Source organism: Anoplopoma fimbria, chromosome 8 (assembly GCF_027596085.1).
Source record: "Anoplopoma fimbria isolate UVic2021 breed Golden Eagle Sablefish chromosome 8, Afim_UVic_2022, whole genome shotgun sequence".
Lineage (NCBI taxonomy): Eukaryota > Metazoa > Chordata > Actinopteri > Perciformes > Anoplopomatidae > Anoplopoma > Anoplopoma fimbria.
The window spans coordinates 23,914,526-23,934,851 of NC_072456.1; the positions used below are offsets into that span (position 1 = coordinate 23,914,526).

Below are 20,326 nucleotides of genomic sequence, written 5' to 3' on the forward strand. Positions count from 1 at the left end.
CAAGACAAAACTTTTCCATGTGTACTCGTAAAAAAGAAAAAAAAAATACAATGGCTTTTTGACAAATTGGCTTCTTGATCAAAGCTCTGTGACAAAATAAAATGATTTCTGTCTGCTTGTCTTCGAGGAGTCATTTTGGGATACAAAGACCGCTTCTACTGTCCACAAAAGACTTAGTGTGTCAAACTATTACGCCCCACAGCAAATCAATGCAGTACTGGATTCAAAAGAGGTCTGACTGCTACCGGTCTTTTCAATACGCTGGAAAAAAAATGATTACAAGTTGTTTTTGCTTGTAGTATAAAAAAATCTGCCAATTGGACAAGTTTAAAATTGGCTTTGTAAGATTTCTTGAAATAAGATGTAACATTTAGGGCATTGAAGATAAAACCAAATCTTGAGATTGGCTGAAAAAAACTTATTTTGAACTGTATTTCACTAGGTATTAGGAAGGGTTGTGTGTCATAACAAGCTTGTGTTGCTCAAAGCTAGTATTTTTCCACATAGCAATACATTTGCATTGTCTATAGTCGCTATATCTCACTGAAATGTGACTTATTAGGTGTCTAATGTTAGATATATTGACTCATGATTAGATGTACTTGTATGATTTTGCATTTTTTTGCAGTCAAAGAGCTGGTGTGCCAAAAAAAGCAGCGTGTGCTTGAGGAAAAAGGAAATGCTTAGAGCTGAGCTATTAATGTCCCAGCCCAACAGATATGTCAGGGATGTAGGACACGCAGACGGCTCGGCATAACGTAATCCAGACAGAGAGACACACCAGTGGTGGCTTTTTACAGTTACAGGCTCAAGACCCACACCATAAAAAAAACAAACACACACACACACAACACACACACACACACACACACACACACACACACACACACACACACACACACACACACACACTGGCCATCAATCAGGTTCTGTTGACTACATGGACAAGGTCAACAGCTGACCCCAGAGGGAAGAGCCTGGCTTGGGGGTTGTTTTAGTCAGCTGATCATACGTGTTGGGTGGTGGCTGGTTTAATAACCCTCCATCCCACCACCTCATACACACACACACACACACACACACACACACACACACACACACACACACACACACACACACACACCACAGAAACTGACATATAAGACCGTATATCTTTCAGTGCAACTGCTTGTCAGGTTGAAAGGGTTAACCTAGGTTATCTTGCACATTTCTACCTTACAAACAAAAGCCATGACATTTTATTAGCATTCAAAGCCCACAGATTCTTGGTTGTGATTTGACTCACACAAGCCCCATCATATTGTTCCAGCAACATTTTCAGGCTTAGGCAAGAATTACTGCCATACAGAATAGATTACTGCAGGAATGAGTCCTTAAACCAGGAAATGAGATGGCATTTTTTTCTGAACATCCAGTTCCCTCGTCCTTAAAGTCAATGGTATATTGTTTTTTGATGCCTGAAATGCCAGAAATAACGTCTGTGGTTAACAGGAGCTCAAGGGATTTTAATGTGTTCTACAGCATAAAATACGTGAACATGTGTGTGCCACAGAGATTATTTTCTGCAATAATCCAAAATCCTTTTAGTCGAGGGAACCGGTGCGATTCTAACTTCCAGGTTGGTTTACAAATTGACTTCCTCCTTGCAGCCCTATTGCAATGATACAGGGAGAAAAAACAGCAGAATGGTTAAATTGTTACAGTTGCCCTAATGTTGAACCCTGAAAGTGGCCACAGCCATTTCCAACTTTTTGTGAAAATGCTCCTAAATTTGACTTTCATTCAGTCAGCAAACACTACAGTGTACGATAGTAGGCATTGATTTTCTTCATCATATGTTGCATAATGGTGTTTGTAATACAATGTATTTTTGTCCTCATTTAAACACGTGACAGTGATGATACATCCGGAAATAGATGTTGAGCTACATGCAGATTAATATTAGTGAAAAGTAAGTTTCTTCTCCTGCTGCAAAAACAGATGAGGATAAACACACATTGAGAGGCTGACGGGGAGAAAATGTGACAGAGATGGGGATTGGAAACAAGGGGGGGACAGAGTTTAAAAAGGTCTGGGGGGAAAAGAAATAAGCAAGAGATGACAGAAACATATGGCTGAGACGATGAGGTCATTTGAGGTGTTTGTTTGTGTTTGCACGTGGGTGTGCAGGGTAGGTGGGAGGACAGAGTCACTTGTTTTCTGGCCTTGGAAAAGCTGGCGGTGTGTAGGAGGGGAAAGCCCGGGGCCCGGCCTGCTCGGCCTGTCTGGGGCCTCGGCCTGGCCTTGTGCTAAGGAAGGTTATTGAGTTTAACAGGATGTGGACCAGGACTATATACAGCTTTGTATTTTTTAATAGTTTGCTATAAAGGCAAAAAAGTCATTTATTTCTGCATACAAATAGCCAGTAAGGAGACAAGTCCCCAAGTATGTTGACATGTCAACTGTTTCCGGCATGCCAAAGAAACTTGTGTTGAGAAGTAGCAGCTGGCAGCCACCATGTGTGTCACAGGAGACATGTGGCTGTCCATATATTTTCTTCTGGGCAACAAATGCTACAATACAGAGGATTTGACCAAATGTGGTGGAAAAAATGTAGTTAGAAACAACAAGAAAAACGATCACATCTTATCCAAGCGTAGACAACTATTCATAATTTGATTTTAAAGGATATGAAGGAAACACAAGCTGCTTCTACTGAACTTATTCTTAAAAGGGACATGTGCTTAACAACAGGTCCCATCTGATAAACCACACGTATATTTTATATTTTAAGGGATTCATTGATAGGATTTGTGATTAGGAACCATCTGTCCTTTAATAGTAAGGGAGCAACATTTACAGACAAAGGGAAGTACACAGGCCATGGAATTTTTTTTTTTTTTTTTTAATCAAGCCAACAAACAGATAAGGGTTGGTGACTTCCCTGTATGGTAGCGTCTGAGCTTATCATAGGTGTCATAACTAGTGTCACTGTAGTCATTATATCAGGGACGGCTGTTACTCCAGAAGCAATTGTTGCTAATATTTATTTTAGCCTGTATGTACTTGTAGAAGTCATTTTATAACTGTAGGAGTTATAAAATGGATTCACTGGGAGGGAATTTCTTTTTTTTTTTTTTTTTTATTTTTTTTTTTTTATATAAAAGGAGGGGGGTATTTTGTGGCACTGTTTTCAGATTGCTCATCACACTGTAAATACATCGACTATAACAGATGATGAAGCCGAGCTGTTTGTGGGCGGTTTGCGTTCAGAAGTGTATTTTCTTTTTCCAGTTCTGATTCTTAGAGCTGATAAACCACCACCTTCAACCACAACCATCAAGAAGCGCTGCACTAGACGGGCTGTTTTTTCTCGCTGCTGTTTCTTTTTCACTGCCCTGTGCCTCCATTAATCATCGCCAGGCAGACAACTGTCATTATCCAGGCACTCAAGTGCAATTTACCGCTCCTGTGGGTACCCAACGTGATGAGCAGCGCATGCATATGTGTGTTAAGCCCCATGCCACAGAGATTTTCACAGTAAGTCGGTTAAGATTGCGCCACGTTATTGGCCAGTGGTCACAAGGGTGCCGGCATTGGTACCACGTTCTCAGCTTTACTGGTTGGTTTAAAGGGGAGGACACGCCGGCTGGCTTTAGCATTCATGGCAGAGGAGACATTTAAGTGGAAGGAAGAACACGTGAAAGGCAAAGGGGAGCGTGGTCAAATGATGTGCACGTTGGCTCTCACGTGTTCTTCTGTGTATCATCTACACACATACGCCCACTCTGGTTTTTTCAAAAGTATTCTCAGAATTTGCAATCAAGATTTCAAGCAGATGTAATTCTCTGAAAACAATTTTTTAAAAGAAACACACATTCATATTTCTTTTTTTTAATGCCCAGCAGAGAAAAAGAGAGTGAGAGGGAGGGAGGCAGGATTAGTGTTTTTTTACGGTTGTGTGGCTGTGGAGGGAGCCAGATTAGCATCAGAGCAGTTTGAATTCAAGCCTTATCTCTGCTCGGCAGGACCCGGTCTTCAGAACAGTAGATGAACTAGCCCTCGGTACGGGCCTGCCGGAGGGAGGGGGGGCGGGACAAACACTGCTGCCTCTGTTACGCTCTGCTTAACAACCCGATTAGCATGGCACCGAGGTCGGCCGTGTCGTGGTTAGTGCCAACCAACCTGCTCTGTGGTTTTTGTTTTTTTCCTGTGATTCCTCTGTGTCAGGAGGACTGTGTTTCTTTTTTTTTTTTGTGTTTTCTTTGGTCGACTTAATAATGACATTGCATCACATTATGACCTGTTAGATGATGTGGACACACTAGAAATCACATCTTAACGTAACACACAGAGCGATGACCTGCAAGTGTAAATACATTTCACATATTTGCGGAACAGATTTCGGGCTAGTTTCAGCTTGAATACATTAAGTGTGAGGCAGCACATTGATGTCATTAAGGGTTTCATAACCATTATCATTTTTACAAGCAAAGTTGTGATGACAGCTCATAACTGTATTGTAACCCAAGTTAATCTGCAATTTCACATAAAATCTGATTAGATCCCTATTCTTTCCACTCTTAATTTTGGATCAAATCCGGTTTGTAACGAAACTCTTCTACTTTTTCGTATCATCAATTTTTGGGTGGATTTAATCTGCTGCAAGAAAAAAAACCCGATTCTGTTTTCCATGGTGTTTATACGTGCTCCTCTGTGTGTTTCCACAATTATGATTCTGTGGAATGACGGCTCTGGTGACACAGTGTCCTTTTTCCGAGGCCGTGTTGTTTGCCTATCTATCCTCGGCATGTAGAGCCAAAAAAGGCGGGTGGCGAGCGAGGGGCGGGACCGTATAAAAGGGTTGGGATAACGAGACACAGCTGATAGGGCAAACGAAGACGGAGAAGTGACAGATTATGTGTCAGGGAGTGGTAGTGGTATTTTACAGAGTTGGGGGGGGGTGTCCTCTTCACATCTCGACCTCTGTCACCAGAGAAAAGGCAGTTGTTCCACTCAGCTGTCTGTGAGGCAGAACAAACTATGGAGAGCCTTTTTTTTTTTTTTTTTTTTTTTTTTTCAGAGCTCATGCCTGGTCTTGCCCTCAGGAAGCACACAGGGAGAGAAGGAAAGAGGAAGAGAGAGTCAGGGAGTGCTGTACCTTTTTTAGAAAAAAATAAAATCCTCTTTCCAGTACTTAAACTCCCACAGCGAGACAACGTCAGAGGGGCAAAAACACACACATGTATCTGTGAGGGTTGAGCCTGTGTTTGTCGGCCGCCTGCTGTTTACCACCCCTCACCAGGCCCCTGTTCCCACATGATTCAGCCATGTCAACACCGAGAGCGCTCAGTCTTGTCCTCTCATGGTGGTGAAACATTTTCAGCTGAGCTGTGAGTAATGGCCAACAGGGCAGCTATGACAGAAGTCGACACAGCTTCCTGGCATTAATCGGTTGCAGCATATCGTTGAGATTGAGGCAGCGTCACAACTTATCATGTCTGTGTCAGGACAGATTCTTCTTTGCGGCATGTTGTGCTTCAACACAAATCGTCACTGCTTGTCTGTGCAGTATTTTTTTTATCTGTTCATAGTGCTGGAGGTGCTGTATAAAAAATAAATAAATGCTAGAGAGTAACGGAGATGTGTAAACTAAGTATAGTAGCTTTTGCTTTGCTCTGATGTTCTTTGTTGGATGAAAAGATGGACACAACTCATGTCTATAAACTAAATATGAAGGCACAGTAAGCAGCAGGCTAACTTAGCTTAGAAACGAGGACACAGCGAGCCTGGCTCTGTTCAAAGGTTATAAAACTCCCCAATAAATAGGTTTCATTTAGTTTGTTTAATCCTAACAAAACACTAAGTTCAAAAACGATGATTTGCTGTTTTACCGTAAGCACAGACACGAGTGGTATCAATCTTCTCATCTTAAGTGATAAACATGTTTCATTAAACGTGGAACCATCCATTAAAAGTGACTTAAACTGTAGAATCATAGTCTGGCAATGTTCAAGGCTGCTTCATGGTCCTCTGGTAGGTGCAGTTAAAACACAGGGGGGTGTGGGAACTTCCACACATGGTCCACAGAGTATTAATATACACACCCACACACCTTCAGAACTACACACAGGCGAAAACAAACAATAAAAATGTCGATCCATACTCCTATTTTTAAACACAGTTTCTCCTGTGTTCAGCTTGTCGTGGTCTGCCATGTCCTCAAATCACTCAGCCCCCCCATCTCCCCAGGTCCACGTTTATTAGTCTCGAGGGGGTTTGCTTGAGAGAGGCTAGTTAAAGAACATGGCATGCTAATGGCTCGGAAGGGATATGAATAGAGGGGCGGCTGGAAGGCGGCCATAGCTGAAATGACACACACACACACACACACACACACACACACACACACACACACACACACACACACACACACACACACACACACACACACACACACACACACACACACACACACACACACACACACACACACACACACACACACACACACGCTCTCATTATGCCGGCCCCTGGCTTTCTGATTTTTACGTGCTCACTCTCACACATCTGTGTGTGATTAGATTTTGTTTGGGCTACTTGTGTTACTCCCAAAAGAGTGCAGCATTGGCTGAAGTCCAGAATGAATGGGCCACCTTTATTGTCTGTGGTTCTCTCCCATCCATGCACCTTTTTTTTTTCTTATGTGTGCACCTATTATTCTGCACAACCTGTGTGTTGTGTCTGCTATAGGATATGTAATGACGATTTATTGTCCTCTTTTTAATTTGCCATAAAGCTTGATGGTAAAATATATATTTTGACAGCCCCGTGTCTGGCAGTTGTTGCATACTTTGATTTTGGAATATACATGTCACTTACTCAATATTAAACTCTTTGTAAGCTGACCAATATGTTGCCCGGTTTCAAAAGTCTAACTTAACACCCTCTCTCTTTTGTCTGCCCTTTAGGACCTGTCCTGCATTGATGACCTCTCCACAAACTCCCTGTTCTCCTCTCCGGCTGACTCACTGTCGGAGTATGCTGATGCTCAGCCCTTCATCAGCCCAGACAACCTGAACACAGTGCCCACCCTCTGGGACGTCAACACTAGTACCACCACCACCACCACCACACCAGCACAGAGCCAGCTCGAGGTCAGTAGTGAGCACTCAACCGCACAAACACACACATAAGACTTTACCAGAACCACTGATGACCACAACAGCCAATCTTAACTGGAATACAAACTGGAATACGAACTTGTTTAAAATCCACACACACACACGTCTATTCTGGGAGACGTGGAACCAAGCGCTAACAAGCAAAGGTCAGAAGGTTCCTTCTCGCTCTGTAAACATTAGTGCTGTTCTGGCTTTCTGCCACGTTTTGCTCTCGGTCTTTCATGGGTTTGTGTTCATTCTTCTGAAGGCCAACAGCCTCCACGCTACAACTCTGTTTCAACCCAGACTTCCGTGCAATCTATACACATGAAAGCAATTGTTTTCTTTTTATTAATATTTAATTTGATCGTGCACAGGGCAGGGCCGTGGTTGAATAAGCGATTTTCCCCTTTTCAGTCACCCATTTGTAGTGTAATGGTATTCAAGCCAATTTGTCTCACTTATCTTCTTTGGACTGAACAATTCATTTCAATGATCAGTTACTGAATATTTCAACCGTGGCTAATGCTCTGCATCCACAAGTAATCTGTTTAAACCAAGTCCGAATATTTAGCCCAAACTGTGGCACATTTAAAATGAGACCTCACATTGAGTCGATCACGTTCACACACCAACTTCGAAACCTCCATCGACCATCATTAAAGTTTTCGGTGCAGATTTGATTGTCAAAAGTCAAAAGATCTTTGTTTGACCATGCAGAGCCACCGTCCGTGCAAATGAAATCACACCAAATGGCATCTGTAAAACTGATTCACTTCTTATTTGAGCGCAAAATCCTTTACCATAAGGAAGAAAAAAAGAATACAGAGATTTGTGATTTAAAGATAGACTGTGGTAGTAGGTTGATTGCATAACAGTTTAATTCAAAGTGAAAGTCACTGATGGCAAAACAAAGGATGCACAAAAGATTAGACTGTGTTGATTGGCCTCTAGGCAGCTAAAGCGATAGCACATTGGATCCACATGACCGACCACTTTTATAGTTGCACGTGGAAAACATTTTTAAAGCACATTCCTCATACAAGTTGTTCCCGATTTCTTAGTGTTACACAAAATATCTCTGTTAAATGATGCACATGCTACATAGTTTTAATGGACTGTCCTTTCGAATAAACTCAAAACCCAAAACTTGAACTGTAGAATATCGTGGTCCCCAGGTCTGTGATCTGACCAACTTTTGTTCTCGAGTGTCAATCCTCTATCCCTTCTCATGTTGCTGTTGAGTCGTCTCTAAATAAGATGGGTCCAAGGATATCTTTTTGATATGAATCAGAGAACATTCATTTTCTTCTGCCTTCTGAAAGCCTTTTATGTTTTCCTTTTCATTCTGCCCTCATTTCATCCATTATGTTTCCCAGATACACACAGCTTTATCTGCCTTTTGTTGTTGTTGTCATTGGCTTTTCACCGCCAGATGACAAATTGCATTTTGTTGAGTGCTGAGGCATCAGACATCCATGAAGTGGCCAGACTCTCTCATGCACATTCATATACATGTATATACAACCGTACAGTGGTTACTCATGTTATTTTTTTTTGTTTCTCTTTTCCTATACATTTGTCACTGTTTTCATTTGTGTTTTGTATTTCTTCATTTTTTTTGTTTTGTTTTGTTGACAGCTGAATGGCACCAGCAGGTTTCATGGCTTGGCCAGTTTGGATGATATAACTGCTATTATCAGCACCCCACCTTTAGGAGGATTCCAGGTAGCCACACCAACCTCTCCAATCTGATGCTAACGCCAAACCCAGCTCTCTAACTACACGTAGCTTCACATGTTCAGTCTATGCTATATGTCTAATGTGCAGCTGTGATCGTCCTGTGTGTTTGCAACACAGGGTGAAGCTTAGATTGTTTGACATAGCAACATGACATGATGCTAATCTGAGACTTAGAGGGCAGTGCACGAAGGTAGTAGCATGAATTTGGTGAAATTATAACGGGGTGAAAGCTTTGCTGCATATTACACATAAAAGGACATTCTGCACATTTTTGCACAGAAAATGCATTATTCCATTTACTGCATTGTCTCTTTGGATAGTCCCTGTAAAAAGTATAGAGACAGCGTGTTATCAACCTGTCCTGTCAAACGGGACCCATTTGCATTTCCAGTTTCTCAGATAACATTGTGGCTTAATATGCAAATCACTCTTTTGTCTCCAGTTACAAACATGTTTCAAAGCTCTGGTTCTTTCTGCTGCAGCTGGTTTAACCCACCTTTTCAATTGCATTTCTTTTTTCCCTTTTTAACTGGTTAGCATTCTCTGTTAAGGAGCTCTAGATGTGCTGTTATAAACCTTTTTTACTAATCGCATACCTGCCTCTGACTTTCAGCTACAGCCTCTTTCCTAACTCATGCTCACCTAAGTTGGAACATTAATTATGAATTCATTCTGAATCAAGTCTCTTTGGTGTTCCCAGCCTCAGAGAACACAGACGCCCACAGAGGAGGAAGAGGATGCTGAGGAAGAGGAGACAGAGGAACTGGGACATGTAGACACATATGCTGAGTACAGACCTTCCAAATGTAGGCCACTAGACTGAATGTCAACATCCAGTTTCTCTCTTAATACTGCATCACACTCCTACAGTTTTTCTATTATGTAAAATGTTCCTTTTTTTTTTTTTAAACTGCTCATCTGTTTTTTTCCTCATCTCTTCAATAGCCACTATAGGAATTTCTCATCCTGACATAGTGGTGGAGACCAACACGCTATCCAGTGTCCCTCCTCCTGACATCACATACACCCTGTCCATCCCAGAGCCAACTATAAACTGTGGTCTGCTGTCCGCTCTGCAGCTAGAGGCCATCATCTACGCCTGCCAGGTATACACACACACACACACACACACACACACACACACACGCGCGCACACGCGCCCACACACACACACACACACACTACACAAAGCACTTATTCTTTTTGTTACTATGAATGATTAATGTTTTGATTATACAGGCGTCTTTGTTCATGCATTTGCTTTTTTTTCTGCTCCCCTCAGCAACACGAGGTTATCCTTCAGAACAACCAGAGGGCAGGCTTCCTGATCGGAGATGGAGCAGGGGTTGGAAAGGGACGCACTGTGGCAGGAATCATCCTGGAGAACTACCTTAAGGAAAGGAAGAAATCACTATGGTAAGAGAGCTCTACGACTCTGGAGGGTCTGAGGGGTCTTGAAAGCTGAAATAACAACCCAGGGCTGTATCGAATAGTTTGAATCTTTGAGGATTCATTCATAATATTGACATTCAGATTCTGATTTCTATCAACACTTAAATGCTGTGTGGCTTAGTTTCTTTACATGCCTATTCATTATGTTTAAGCTCTGTATTTTCTACGTTCATTCTACCCCGATCGATAACGGTCATCAATATCCTCTGCTCTCTTGTTTCACTGAGAGCGGGCCTCTTCACATGCACGCATTTAGAGAGGAGACGAGTGAAGTGAAGATAAAGTTGTCAGTAACGATTACAAACAGGCTCGGTAGTCAATAGTATTATACTATTTGTAGGATTAGATTGCAGTGCTGTCTGCGTAGGATTGTTTCTGACTCCTGTGATCCAAACATGTCTAATAACTCCAGATCGTTGCCAAGTCCAAATCCCAAAAATGAATAAAAAGATAGATGTAGTCATTTCCAAAATTCACAACATGTTATTACCTAACGAAATAGTCTGCTTCAGTCCATATTCATTGGCGTTAAACCTTTCAAAAACGACGATTTTTCAGAAAAGACTGCAGTTAAAACACTGTTTGATCTCCTGCTTTCCGCACGCAAAGGGAGGCATGAACCAACGAGTTAATATTCATGAAGAAAGTTTATTTCATAGAATAAGGATTAAGTAATTTAATCCGATGAATCACTGATTTTGTTCAAGTTTTTATAAAACGGGTGATGACGCTATAAAATATGATGAAAGACATTTAAAGCTTCATTTCAAAACCTTAATCAAAGATTTTTATGAAGAAGAAGATTATCGGTACAGCCTTATAAAAAAACACAATTCATTGGTTTTCAATAATTGATTTTATATGATTGTGTTTTGCATCCAGTTTTACCCCAGGAGATATATTGAGCATGTAGAGGCTAGTTTGTACAGGAGCCGACTGATTTACTGACTAAACCTCTTTACCCTGCTCCTGCCCTCAGGTTCAGCATATCCAATGACCTGAAATTTGATGCAGAGAGAGATCTCAAAGACATAAATGCACCGAATATTCCTGTGCATGCCTTAAACAAGGTGAGTCCAGGTGGAATGAGCGTGACAAGCAGAGTGAAAGAGTTTTGTTCTTCTGGCAAACTGCGAGTCATATGTGCATCCAAGCAGAAAAGGAAACAAGCCATGTTTGACGACAGTGTGGCTCTGTAAATGTTCCGTACATATCTCACGGATATACTTTTGAATGTTTGATTTGTTAATTCAGATTAAGTATGGAGACACAGCTACCTCAGAAGGAGTCCTGTTTGCGACTTACTCTGCGCTGATTGGAGAGAGCCAGGCGGGAGGGCAGCACCGGACGAGAATCAAACAGATCCTGGACTGGTGCAAGCCAGACTTTGACGGAGTTGTATCCTTTCATTTTCGAAAACCTCACATCCAACACTTTTCTATCACATAATATTATTCCATGTCTGCCGTTGTTTGCCCTTGACCCGTCTCCTCTACAGATTATTTTTGACGAATGCCACAAAGCCAAGAATGCCACCTCTACAAAGATGGGCAAGGCAGTGCTTGACCTGCAAAACAAGCTGCCAAGGGCCAGAGTGGTGTATGCCAGTGCCACAGGTAGGCTGACACGCACATATATACACACACTCAAAACGCGTAATGCAAAACAAGCGAGGATATTGGAAAAAACATTTTTTGTTATCTCTGCCTCAGGTGCCTCTGAGCCAAAGAACATGATCTACATGAGCCGCCTGGGAATCTGGGGTGAGGGCACGCCCTTCAGGGCCTTTGAGGACTTTCTGCACGCCATCGAGAAGAGGTTCGTAGGGTGACACGTAGCAGAATGTACCTTTTTTAAAAGTGTTATGTTTTCTGGGAGCCTTTCGAATCATGTGGGTACATATCTTCAAATCGCTGTGTGCTCACCGGATAATACCGTACAATCAGTCTGCGGTTATGGCTGCTTGATCCGTGATTGAGTTATGTTGAATAATGTATATGCTGTTTTGTAAACAGGGGTGTCGGCGCCATGGAGATCGTTGCCATGGACATGAAGGTGAGCGGCATGTACATCGCCCGGCAGCTGAGCTTCTCAGGAGTGTCGTTCCGCGTCGAAGAGATCGGACTGGACAGTGACTTCAAACTGGTCTACAACAAAGCTGCCATACTGGTGAGCGTCATGCCAGTGTCTAGTATATCTGTGTATGCTTATGGTATTGTGTTAGAGATTGAAAAACGTACACTATTTTTTAAAGTGACTAATCACATCTTTAATCTGTGTCCAGTGGGCGGAGGCGCTGCAGGTGTTCATGCGTGCGGCCGATGAGCTGGGCCTGGTCAGCAGGAAGTCTCTGTGGGGGCAGTTCTGGTCGTCTCACCAGCGCTTCTTCAAATATCTCTGTATCGCTGCCAAGGTCCGCTGCCTGGTGGAGCTGGCCCAAAAGGAGCTGCAGGCCGGAAAGGTCAGCACAACACACTCTTGAACACTGAGTCATATAGCATGTATAATCTTGAAGAGTATAAATGGCTCTGAGGAAGATCCAAGCAGGAACTGAAATTCTATAGATGTTGCATAAGTGGGGAGAAGTGCAAGGACAGAGCAGCTTTCTTTCTTTCTAGTGGATTAATGCTCTTTTGAAGCATAGTTTTGCCAATATTTTGCTTTTTCTGCAGAGTTTTGGATGCTATTTGTTGGACATACAAGCATCATTATGTTGTTATTTTGCATTTCCCTATACTCAGGTTGATTCAATGCATTTTAGTTGTTTCCACAAGGATGATAAAATATGTGCCATCATGATTCCACAATAGATTGGGCTTCACAGTAACACAGTAGACCTGTTCAGTTGTTGATGTGTATCTGTTTCACCTCCACCACAGTGCATCGTCATCGGGCTGCAGTCTACCGGAGAGTCCCGGACCAGAGAAGTCCTGGATGAGAACGACGGGCAGCTCGACAGATTTGTCTCTGCAGCAGAGTGAGTGAAGATGAATATGTTCTGTTGTTTTGTTTGTTTCTATGTTAATAGGTTTATTTCAGGGTTCACATTAAGTGATACCCCATCAAAAATTTTCTTTCATTGCTCAGGACATTATGGGATTCTATATGAGAGCACTTTACAAAAGGCCTGCCATCCTTATGAAAACATCCAAATCCAAGCAGAAATCATTATCCCTCTTCCCCTATTCTAAGAGGGCAACGATTACTAGCCAAGGAGAAGCAGAGTAGCGCAGGTGGGGGGGGAATTAAAATCAATCAAACTACTGTAAATAACAGGCCGAGCAGCTGCTGCGGCGGCTGTGAAAGAGGTAATTTGGCGTGTGGATGAGAAGGCACTCCAACATTTTCAAAGAACTCTCTCGCACACTTATTGCTTGTGTGTTTTTGGTTGAACTGCATGTGCCTAAGGTTGCTCGCACCTGGTTCATTTGAAAGAATATTCACTTAAATGTCTTCACTGGGTAACAGCACCGTCTGAACACACCTTTAAACAGACTGTTTGCTGGAAGCCATAGCAGTCTGTGGGTTTCTTCCATTTCATTTTGTTGCTTCATCAAACTGCCTAACTAGGAGAACACACACACACACACTCACCACATACATTCTTTGAGCTGACAGGTCTTCAGGTCATGCAGTTGCAGTCCTCAACATTCATGCTCAATTAATCAAAACAATCTCTTTGGGTTTTCGCAGCTATTTAATTATAATGCAAGAAAAACAGAAAAGGGAGGTTACAGGTGCTGAGTGCTCTGACCTTGCTTGACTCTAAACCTCAAACAGCAGACATGCCTGGATGTCTGAGTATATTAGATCTCTCACACACACACACACACACACGCACACGTTAATCTGCCTGTCAACGCCTGATAGGCCAAATGAGGACTGTATCCACCGTCTAAATGTCTTAACTGCCCTGTGTTGTCCAGATCGCTTTACTGTCAGAATAAAAGTTTCCCCCTCTCTTCCTTTTTCCTTCAGGGGTGTATTCCAGTCTCTTGTAACGAAGCATTTCCCTTCAGAGAAACAGAGGAGAGAGAAAGCACCGGGAAATAAGAGAAAACGTAAGTAAACACCAGTCAGCATGTGTACCACTAATAACACTTCCCATAGTACGTTTTTCACTTGTATTGTGTGTAGCCAGAGCTCAGCTGACATGTCAGGCTTTTGCCCTGCAGACTTAATTTAACAGTTAACAGAGTGTTGTTTGTATGTATTTATATATATGTGTGCATCTTTTCATTGAATGATGCTACAAAAAGTGTCTTGTTTAGCTGCACTTCTTGTTTATGAATCTGATATCATGTCGTTGTGTTTTCCGATCAGGGAAGCCTAGAGGTCGCCAGCCGAAGGTACCGAAGCACACCGTGGACAGCGGGGGTGTGATCAACATCAGCGATGACAGCAGCAGTGACTCGGATGGCATGGACACGGACTCCAACTCCTCACCTGACTCCCTGCTAGACAATGATGATGTCATCTTTGTCAACCACACTAGCTGTCAGACAGGTGTGTCAAGATGTCTGTTTTTGTTTTGTTGTTAGTCGGAAGATATTTCCGTTGTAATGGGTGTGCCCAGTCTCGATCAGAGAGATGGATGTCTAGACATTTGAAACTACCTTCCATGCCCTGTTGTTTTTGTGACTCTTGTATGCGGTAAATGCCTGCCATTGTAGGTATAAAAGAAAAAATAAATTCTCTCTTTGAGACTATACGTTAAACACTGCGGTAACATTAGCAGTCGCATGTCAAATATTTTATTAGTTTTTATTTGTGTTCATAAAAGAACACAGAAAGTAGATAAAATAATGTAAATAATGAATATATATATATTTTATTTACCTTTTAAGGACATTCGCCTAGCTCAGAGGCCGTTGATCATTGAGAACATTGGAAACAGCAATCTGTATGATTTATCTGATAACCCCCTGAAAAAATAAAGCTGGTTTAACATGAGGATGACGTACAAGGCATAAAGATGTCATTATAATGTTCCTCGAATTACACAGAAAGAACATGAAAGAAGCGTATATGTCTCTTTCAGGACCTTCGCTCAGAGCAGAGGCCATTTTTACCATAAGTACACCACTACAGGCACAACGTAATTCAGACTGCAGCTGGCGTTATCATGGTTTTGCACTATTTCGGAGTTCTTATTGTAACTTTACAACCTTAGAATACAACCCCCCGTACCCTGGGCTTTGTAATTTATTTATTTTTTATTGACAATCGCCCTAATACGTCGTCGTACTCTTGCCTATCAGGATTACAATGTTACAATGTCCCCTCTGCTTCCTGTTCACAGCCAGAATAGAGGATATGAAGCAGGGCCTCCTCAACAAAATATCCGTGCTGGGAAAAGAACTACCTCTCAATACCTTGGACGAGCTCATCGATAAGTTTGGAGGACCAGATAAAGTCTCAGAGGTACGAGCTCAAGACACTGAACCAGAAACTCTACAGCCATATGTATCCAAAAAACAAAAAGGTGACAATGTGATACATATATCTTCTGCAGATGACTGGTCGTAAGGGTCGTGTGGTGCGGCGTCCTGATGGCAGCGTTCGTTACGAGTCCCGGGCTGAGCAGGGTCTCACCATCGACCACATAAACATCAAGGAGAAAGATCGCTTCATGGGTGCAGAGAAGGTCAGCTACACCAATCAAATAGACATGTCTACTTACACATTAAGATACAGATTGTTTGCAGCCAAGTCATGAATCTTTACGATATTCCTATAAATGTTCCGTAAGATCTCCACCAACAATCCAAACCTCTTTTTCTTCCAGTTTGTTGCCATCATCTCAGAGGCGGCCAGCTCTGGGATTTCCCTTCAGGCGGACAAGCGAGTGAAAAACCAGCGGCGCCGGGTCCACATGACCTTGGAGCTGCCTTGGAGTGCAGACAGAGCCATTCAGCAATTTGGTGAGTCAGGAAATATGATTCTCAAAACAGTGTTTCTCCCTTGGAGTGGTAGCGGTTGTGGTGGTGTTTTTTGCATGCGTGCGAGACAAAGATTGTGCACTCACAAAGCACGCCCTGTCAGGGAATTTTTTTTAATATCTGCCTGCACTTCAAGGTCTGCACAAAAGTACATATAGTACATTTGTGCAGAGTAATGAAGATGAGAAATGTCCATCTAGCTCACATATGAGGTGTCTCATGATTCAGGAATACACACATTTATTGAACATAATACAAGTATAATATATGGGGAGGCAGTATCTCACACTGTGGGGACTTTGCTTGGGAACCAGAGGGTCTAGTGCGCCTCTTGGAAACTGCCCAGGTGTCCTTGAGCAAGGCACAGCACTCCCCTAAACTGCTCTGCTAGTTCTGTATAGTAGCTGCCAACTGCTCCGAATACCAGGATGGGTTAAATTCAGAGGCTACATTTCACTGAGTGCTGTTCTCTGTTCATGTAAAAGTTGATTTACATTTAATTATCGTAGGGAAATTACATCTCATAACTGTGACTTATGACACGTTGTCTTTAGATGTGAGAGGGTCATCGGTCTTTTAAAAAGTATCTTCAAGGTCTCCTAGTGTTTGGTAGGCATAAGATGGATACATTCTGTCTTTTCTTTGTCTCTCCAGGTCGCACCCATCGGTCCAATCAGGTGACGGCCCCAGAGTACATCTTCCTCATCTCAGAATTGGCCGGGGAGAGACGTTTTGCGTCCATTGTGGCTAAAAGACTAGAGAGCCTGGTAAATATTATAGCCTTATAGAAGTGTGTGTGTGTGTGTCTGTGTGTGTGTGTCTGTGTCTGTGTGTCTGTGTGTGTAATTGTCTCTCTTATTTTGTCACACAATTACTTTTTTTTCCCCTTTTAACTGAGATAAACCTGTCTCATGGGATAAAGTCCTTTTCATCTTGTTGTCCTTGTGATAAGAATTGTCCCACAGTAAACAGAGGATATCTGTGTTTTGTGTTTATTGATTGTTGTGCTCTGGCTTGCCAGCGACTCTGCCTCTCTTTGCCATTTTTTTTCACCCTCTGCGCTTCCTGTTTTCTTTGGTATTCCCTTGCCTAGAGGATGAGCCTTTTATTCTTGCTTCCCTTTAAAGTTACATCAACTTTTTTCCACAAACCAAGAGATTCTTGGTCTTTCCCAGCTCAATGATGGAAAACAGAATAAGCAGGAAAAGCAAAAGGAGCTTGTGTGGATAATTTATGACTCAAGGTTAATTTTCCACAATTGTCAATGCGTTTTAGCATAACGAGTCATTTATTTCCATAGTGACACAGCATGACAGTTATTTGGGGAAAACATTAAGGAAGGAGTATTGGGATGGCGGTTCCAGGAAGTCGTGCGTTTGCCAGCAGTGTTCGGTAAATCTGCATCAGGAATCGGTCACTTCTTGTCTCCCTGCCCACTGAGACCGACACAGACACACAAAGAGAATCACTTCTCCTTAGACTGCTGAATACCTTTGCAACAATCTGACTCCAGATCAGCCGTTTGGTCATATTTGGCAAAGACATCCCTTTGTTTTGGTATCTCAAGGCATTTATCTGTGTGGGCAGAGCCAGAAGCTGGCACCAAGTCTCAAACATTTTCTTCACCAATCTTGCAGTTCATTTGAAATTGTATGGAGAACCGTCAGACACGGGCTGAATTATTACATAAACCCGGCATTATAATTTAAAGTGGCAACAGACTATTCAAACTTTTCCCCCTCCGAGTATTTCCAAGTAGTATTATTGCTAGCAGCCAAGCTACTGTCCAAAGCAGGAAGCAACCTTAAGAATAGAAACTTGAACTAGACACCCGGATGTCGGTGTTATGGTAAAGGCAGAGTGTAACATCTAGTTGTAAGTAGACGGGTTTTGTTACTTACTGATCTAGCTTAGTACAAAGATCTTTTCTTTTCTTTTTTTTTTATCACTCTCCCCCTTTGCATTCTTTGCATTCTCCGTCATTGGGGCTCATTTGCATATTACAGTTTCACTCCGGTTGTTCCACTGTCCGACCATTTCCACTACCTGGAGATGGCTAGCTGTAAGCTAATTTGTTGAGTTGCCTCTTTTGTAAAATGACCTCGGCAAAGCAGTGGCTGTGGCTTCTAACGTGAAACATGGAAACCAAATGGAAAATGAAAAACACTGATGGAGAAAATTTTACTTTTTATTCTTTCAGTACATTTTTTTCTGATAATACTTACATTCACTGTATTTGAACGCAGGACTTTTACTTGAAATGGAGTTGTTTCACAACGTGATTTAAGTACTATTAGTTAAGTAAAGGAGCTAAACACTTCTTCCACCACTGGTCATATCAGACCTATCAAACATATTTGGTTTCTAAGTAATTAAAAGTGCTGCCTGCAGTGGAGATTAAACATGGCAAACATTCATATGAAGTGGTGTAGTTTTAAAGGATTTCTGTATTTCACCAAATTATAAAAAGCTGATGCAATAAACACTCCTATGTTTAAAAGAGCTGAATTTATGAGTTTATAAGTCCACTCTAGCATCTACTGTAACGTTGTACTAATCCTTTAATGCCTGTATGGTATCCAGATATACGTAGTTCATGCTCACTCTCTCGTACCAAGGCTGAGCAGTAGAGTCAGGGTGGGTAATGATGATCAGCAGCAAACACAGATTCATCCCACGTCACTTTGTCCGTCCGTATTAGTGTGATGATGCTCTGAAGGCTGTAAACCCTAATACCCCTAATACCAATAATAACACTGTTGCTAATCCACTTTGCAGGGTGCGTTAACCCACGGAGACAGAAGAGCCACAGAGTCCAGAGACCTGAGCAAGTACAATTTTGAGAACAAGGTAGGCAAAATTAACAACCCTTCAAAATAAAATATAAGTAACTTTTTTAAGTGTCTCACTTTCAGCAGTAGACAGGATCTCTTTGTCTTGCTGTTGCTGAATGAGCCTTCTGACAGAAGTCATCTTTAACGATTACATGCTCCTTTTCTTGCAGTATGGTACCAAGGCTCTAGACAAGATCACCAAAGCAATCCTTGGCCACATAGAAAACAAGGTGCCCCCTCCCAAAGGCTACCCTGCAGGCGAGGCCTTGTTCTTCAGAGGTATGTCGGAGCTTTTAGTTGACTGTCAGCATCTGTAAACGGAGAACACATCTTCACCAGCACCAGTTTACTGTGATTGATCTGTAAACAACTCTGTTTTTCTTTAATTCAGACATGAAAATTGGAATGATGGATGTGGGCATCTTCTGTAGGGAGTCTCGCTTTGGGATCAATACTGAGAAAGGTAAGGTACACATTGTTCCTCCATGTTTTTAGGTGGGGTTCTTTTCCATACCCAGTGTTTTACCTACAGTAGATGGCGGTCTGCACAGCCCAAGTTTGGAGATACAGCCAGGAGGATCAGCACAGGAGCAAAGAAATGTACTGCTGTAGCAAAACACAATTAAGACACCTAAAAAACCCTCAATATCAGTTTAAGTGTACGCTACATTTGGTTTATTTTTACCTCTTTACCTTCCTGTCAGAGTCCTTTCCAACAGGAACTGAAACTGTTATTTATGATCTCTTCAAAGCAACAAGACTCCTTTGACAAAAACAGTTATTTTAACAAACAAAAAAGTTGCTGGTCTTTCATTGCCACATTCGGTTTCTTTGTTTGTGTTATTGTGTGACTTTGGTGTTTTTAAAGGCTTAGTTTGGATTCACCAAAGTCACACAATAACACAAACAAACTAACCGATCAAGGCAGCGGTGGACTAACAACTTCTATGTTATGTTCGGTAAAATTAATGTTTTTGTCAATGAAGTCTGGTAGTTTTGGTGAGAGCATATAAGGATATAATGGATTCAGTTCCCCGTCAAACAGCAGGTAAAGTGATGAAAATATTCTAAATATAGCGTACACCTTTTTTTGGTGTCTAAAAATCCATTGCTCCTGTGCCTTTTCTCCGAACTTGGGGCCTGCTGACGGACATATACTGTCGGTCATTCACCAACTGTGGACAAGTACATAAAACAACCACAATATCAACCA

The 20,326-nt window shown here is 42.0% G+C and overlaps 1 protein-coding gene across 4 annotated transcripts in view; it reads left to right on the forward strand.

Moving 5' to 3' along the window:
- Nucleotides 1-20,326, forward strand: part of si:ch73-63e15.2 (protein strawberry notch homolog 2) — a 71,066-nt gene that overhangs the window by 39,991 nt on the left and 10,749 nt on the right. For 3 of the 4 annotated variants that reach the window (XM_054603257.1, XM_054603260.1, XM_054603261.1), the window contains 21 exons: nt 6,951-7,136; nt 8,784-8,870; nt 9,586-9,691; nt 9,831-9,991; nt 10,168-10,301; nt 11,317-11,407; nt 11,592-11,735; nt 11,836-11,953; nt 12,050-12,155; nt 12,353-12,506; nt 12,622-12,798; nt 13,217-13,314; nt 14,316-14,398; nt 14,661-14,843; nt 15,640-15,761; nt 15,853-15,984; nt 16,126-16,261; nt 16,934-17,046; nt 19,058-19,129; nt 19,284-19,392; nt 19,505-19,576. In XM_054603257.1, coding sequence (XP_054459232.1) covers nt 6,951-7,136; nt 8,784-8,870; nt 9,586-9,691; nt 9,831-9,991; nt 10,168-10,301; nt 11,317-11,407; nt 11,592-11,735; nt 11,836-11,953; nt 12,050-12,155; nt 12,353-12,506; nt 12,622-12,798; nt 13,217-13,314; nt 14,316-14,398; nt 14,661-14,843; nt 15,640-15,761; nt 15,853-15,984; nt 16,126-16,261; nt 16,934-17,046; nt 19,058-19,129; nt 19,284-19,392; nt 19,505-19,576 — 2,584 coding nt within the window. The remainder of the gene's footprint in view (nt 1-6,950; nt 7,137-8,783; nt 8,871-9,585; nt 9,692-9,830; nt 9,992-10,167; nt 10,302-11,316; nt 11,408-11,591; nt 11,736-11,835; nt 11,954-12,049; nt 12,156-12,352; nt 12,507-12,621; nt 12,799-13,216; nt 13,315-14,315; nt 14,399-14,660; nt 14,844-15,639; nt 15,762-15,852; nt 15,985-16,125; nt 16,262-16,933; nt 17,047-19,057; nt 19,130-19,283; nt 19,393-19,504; nt 19,577-20,326) is intronic. The other variant, XM_054603258.1, reaches the window with a different exon arrangement.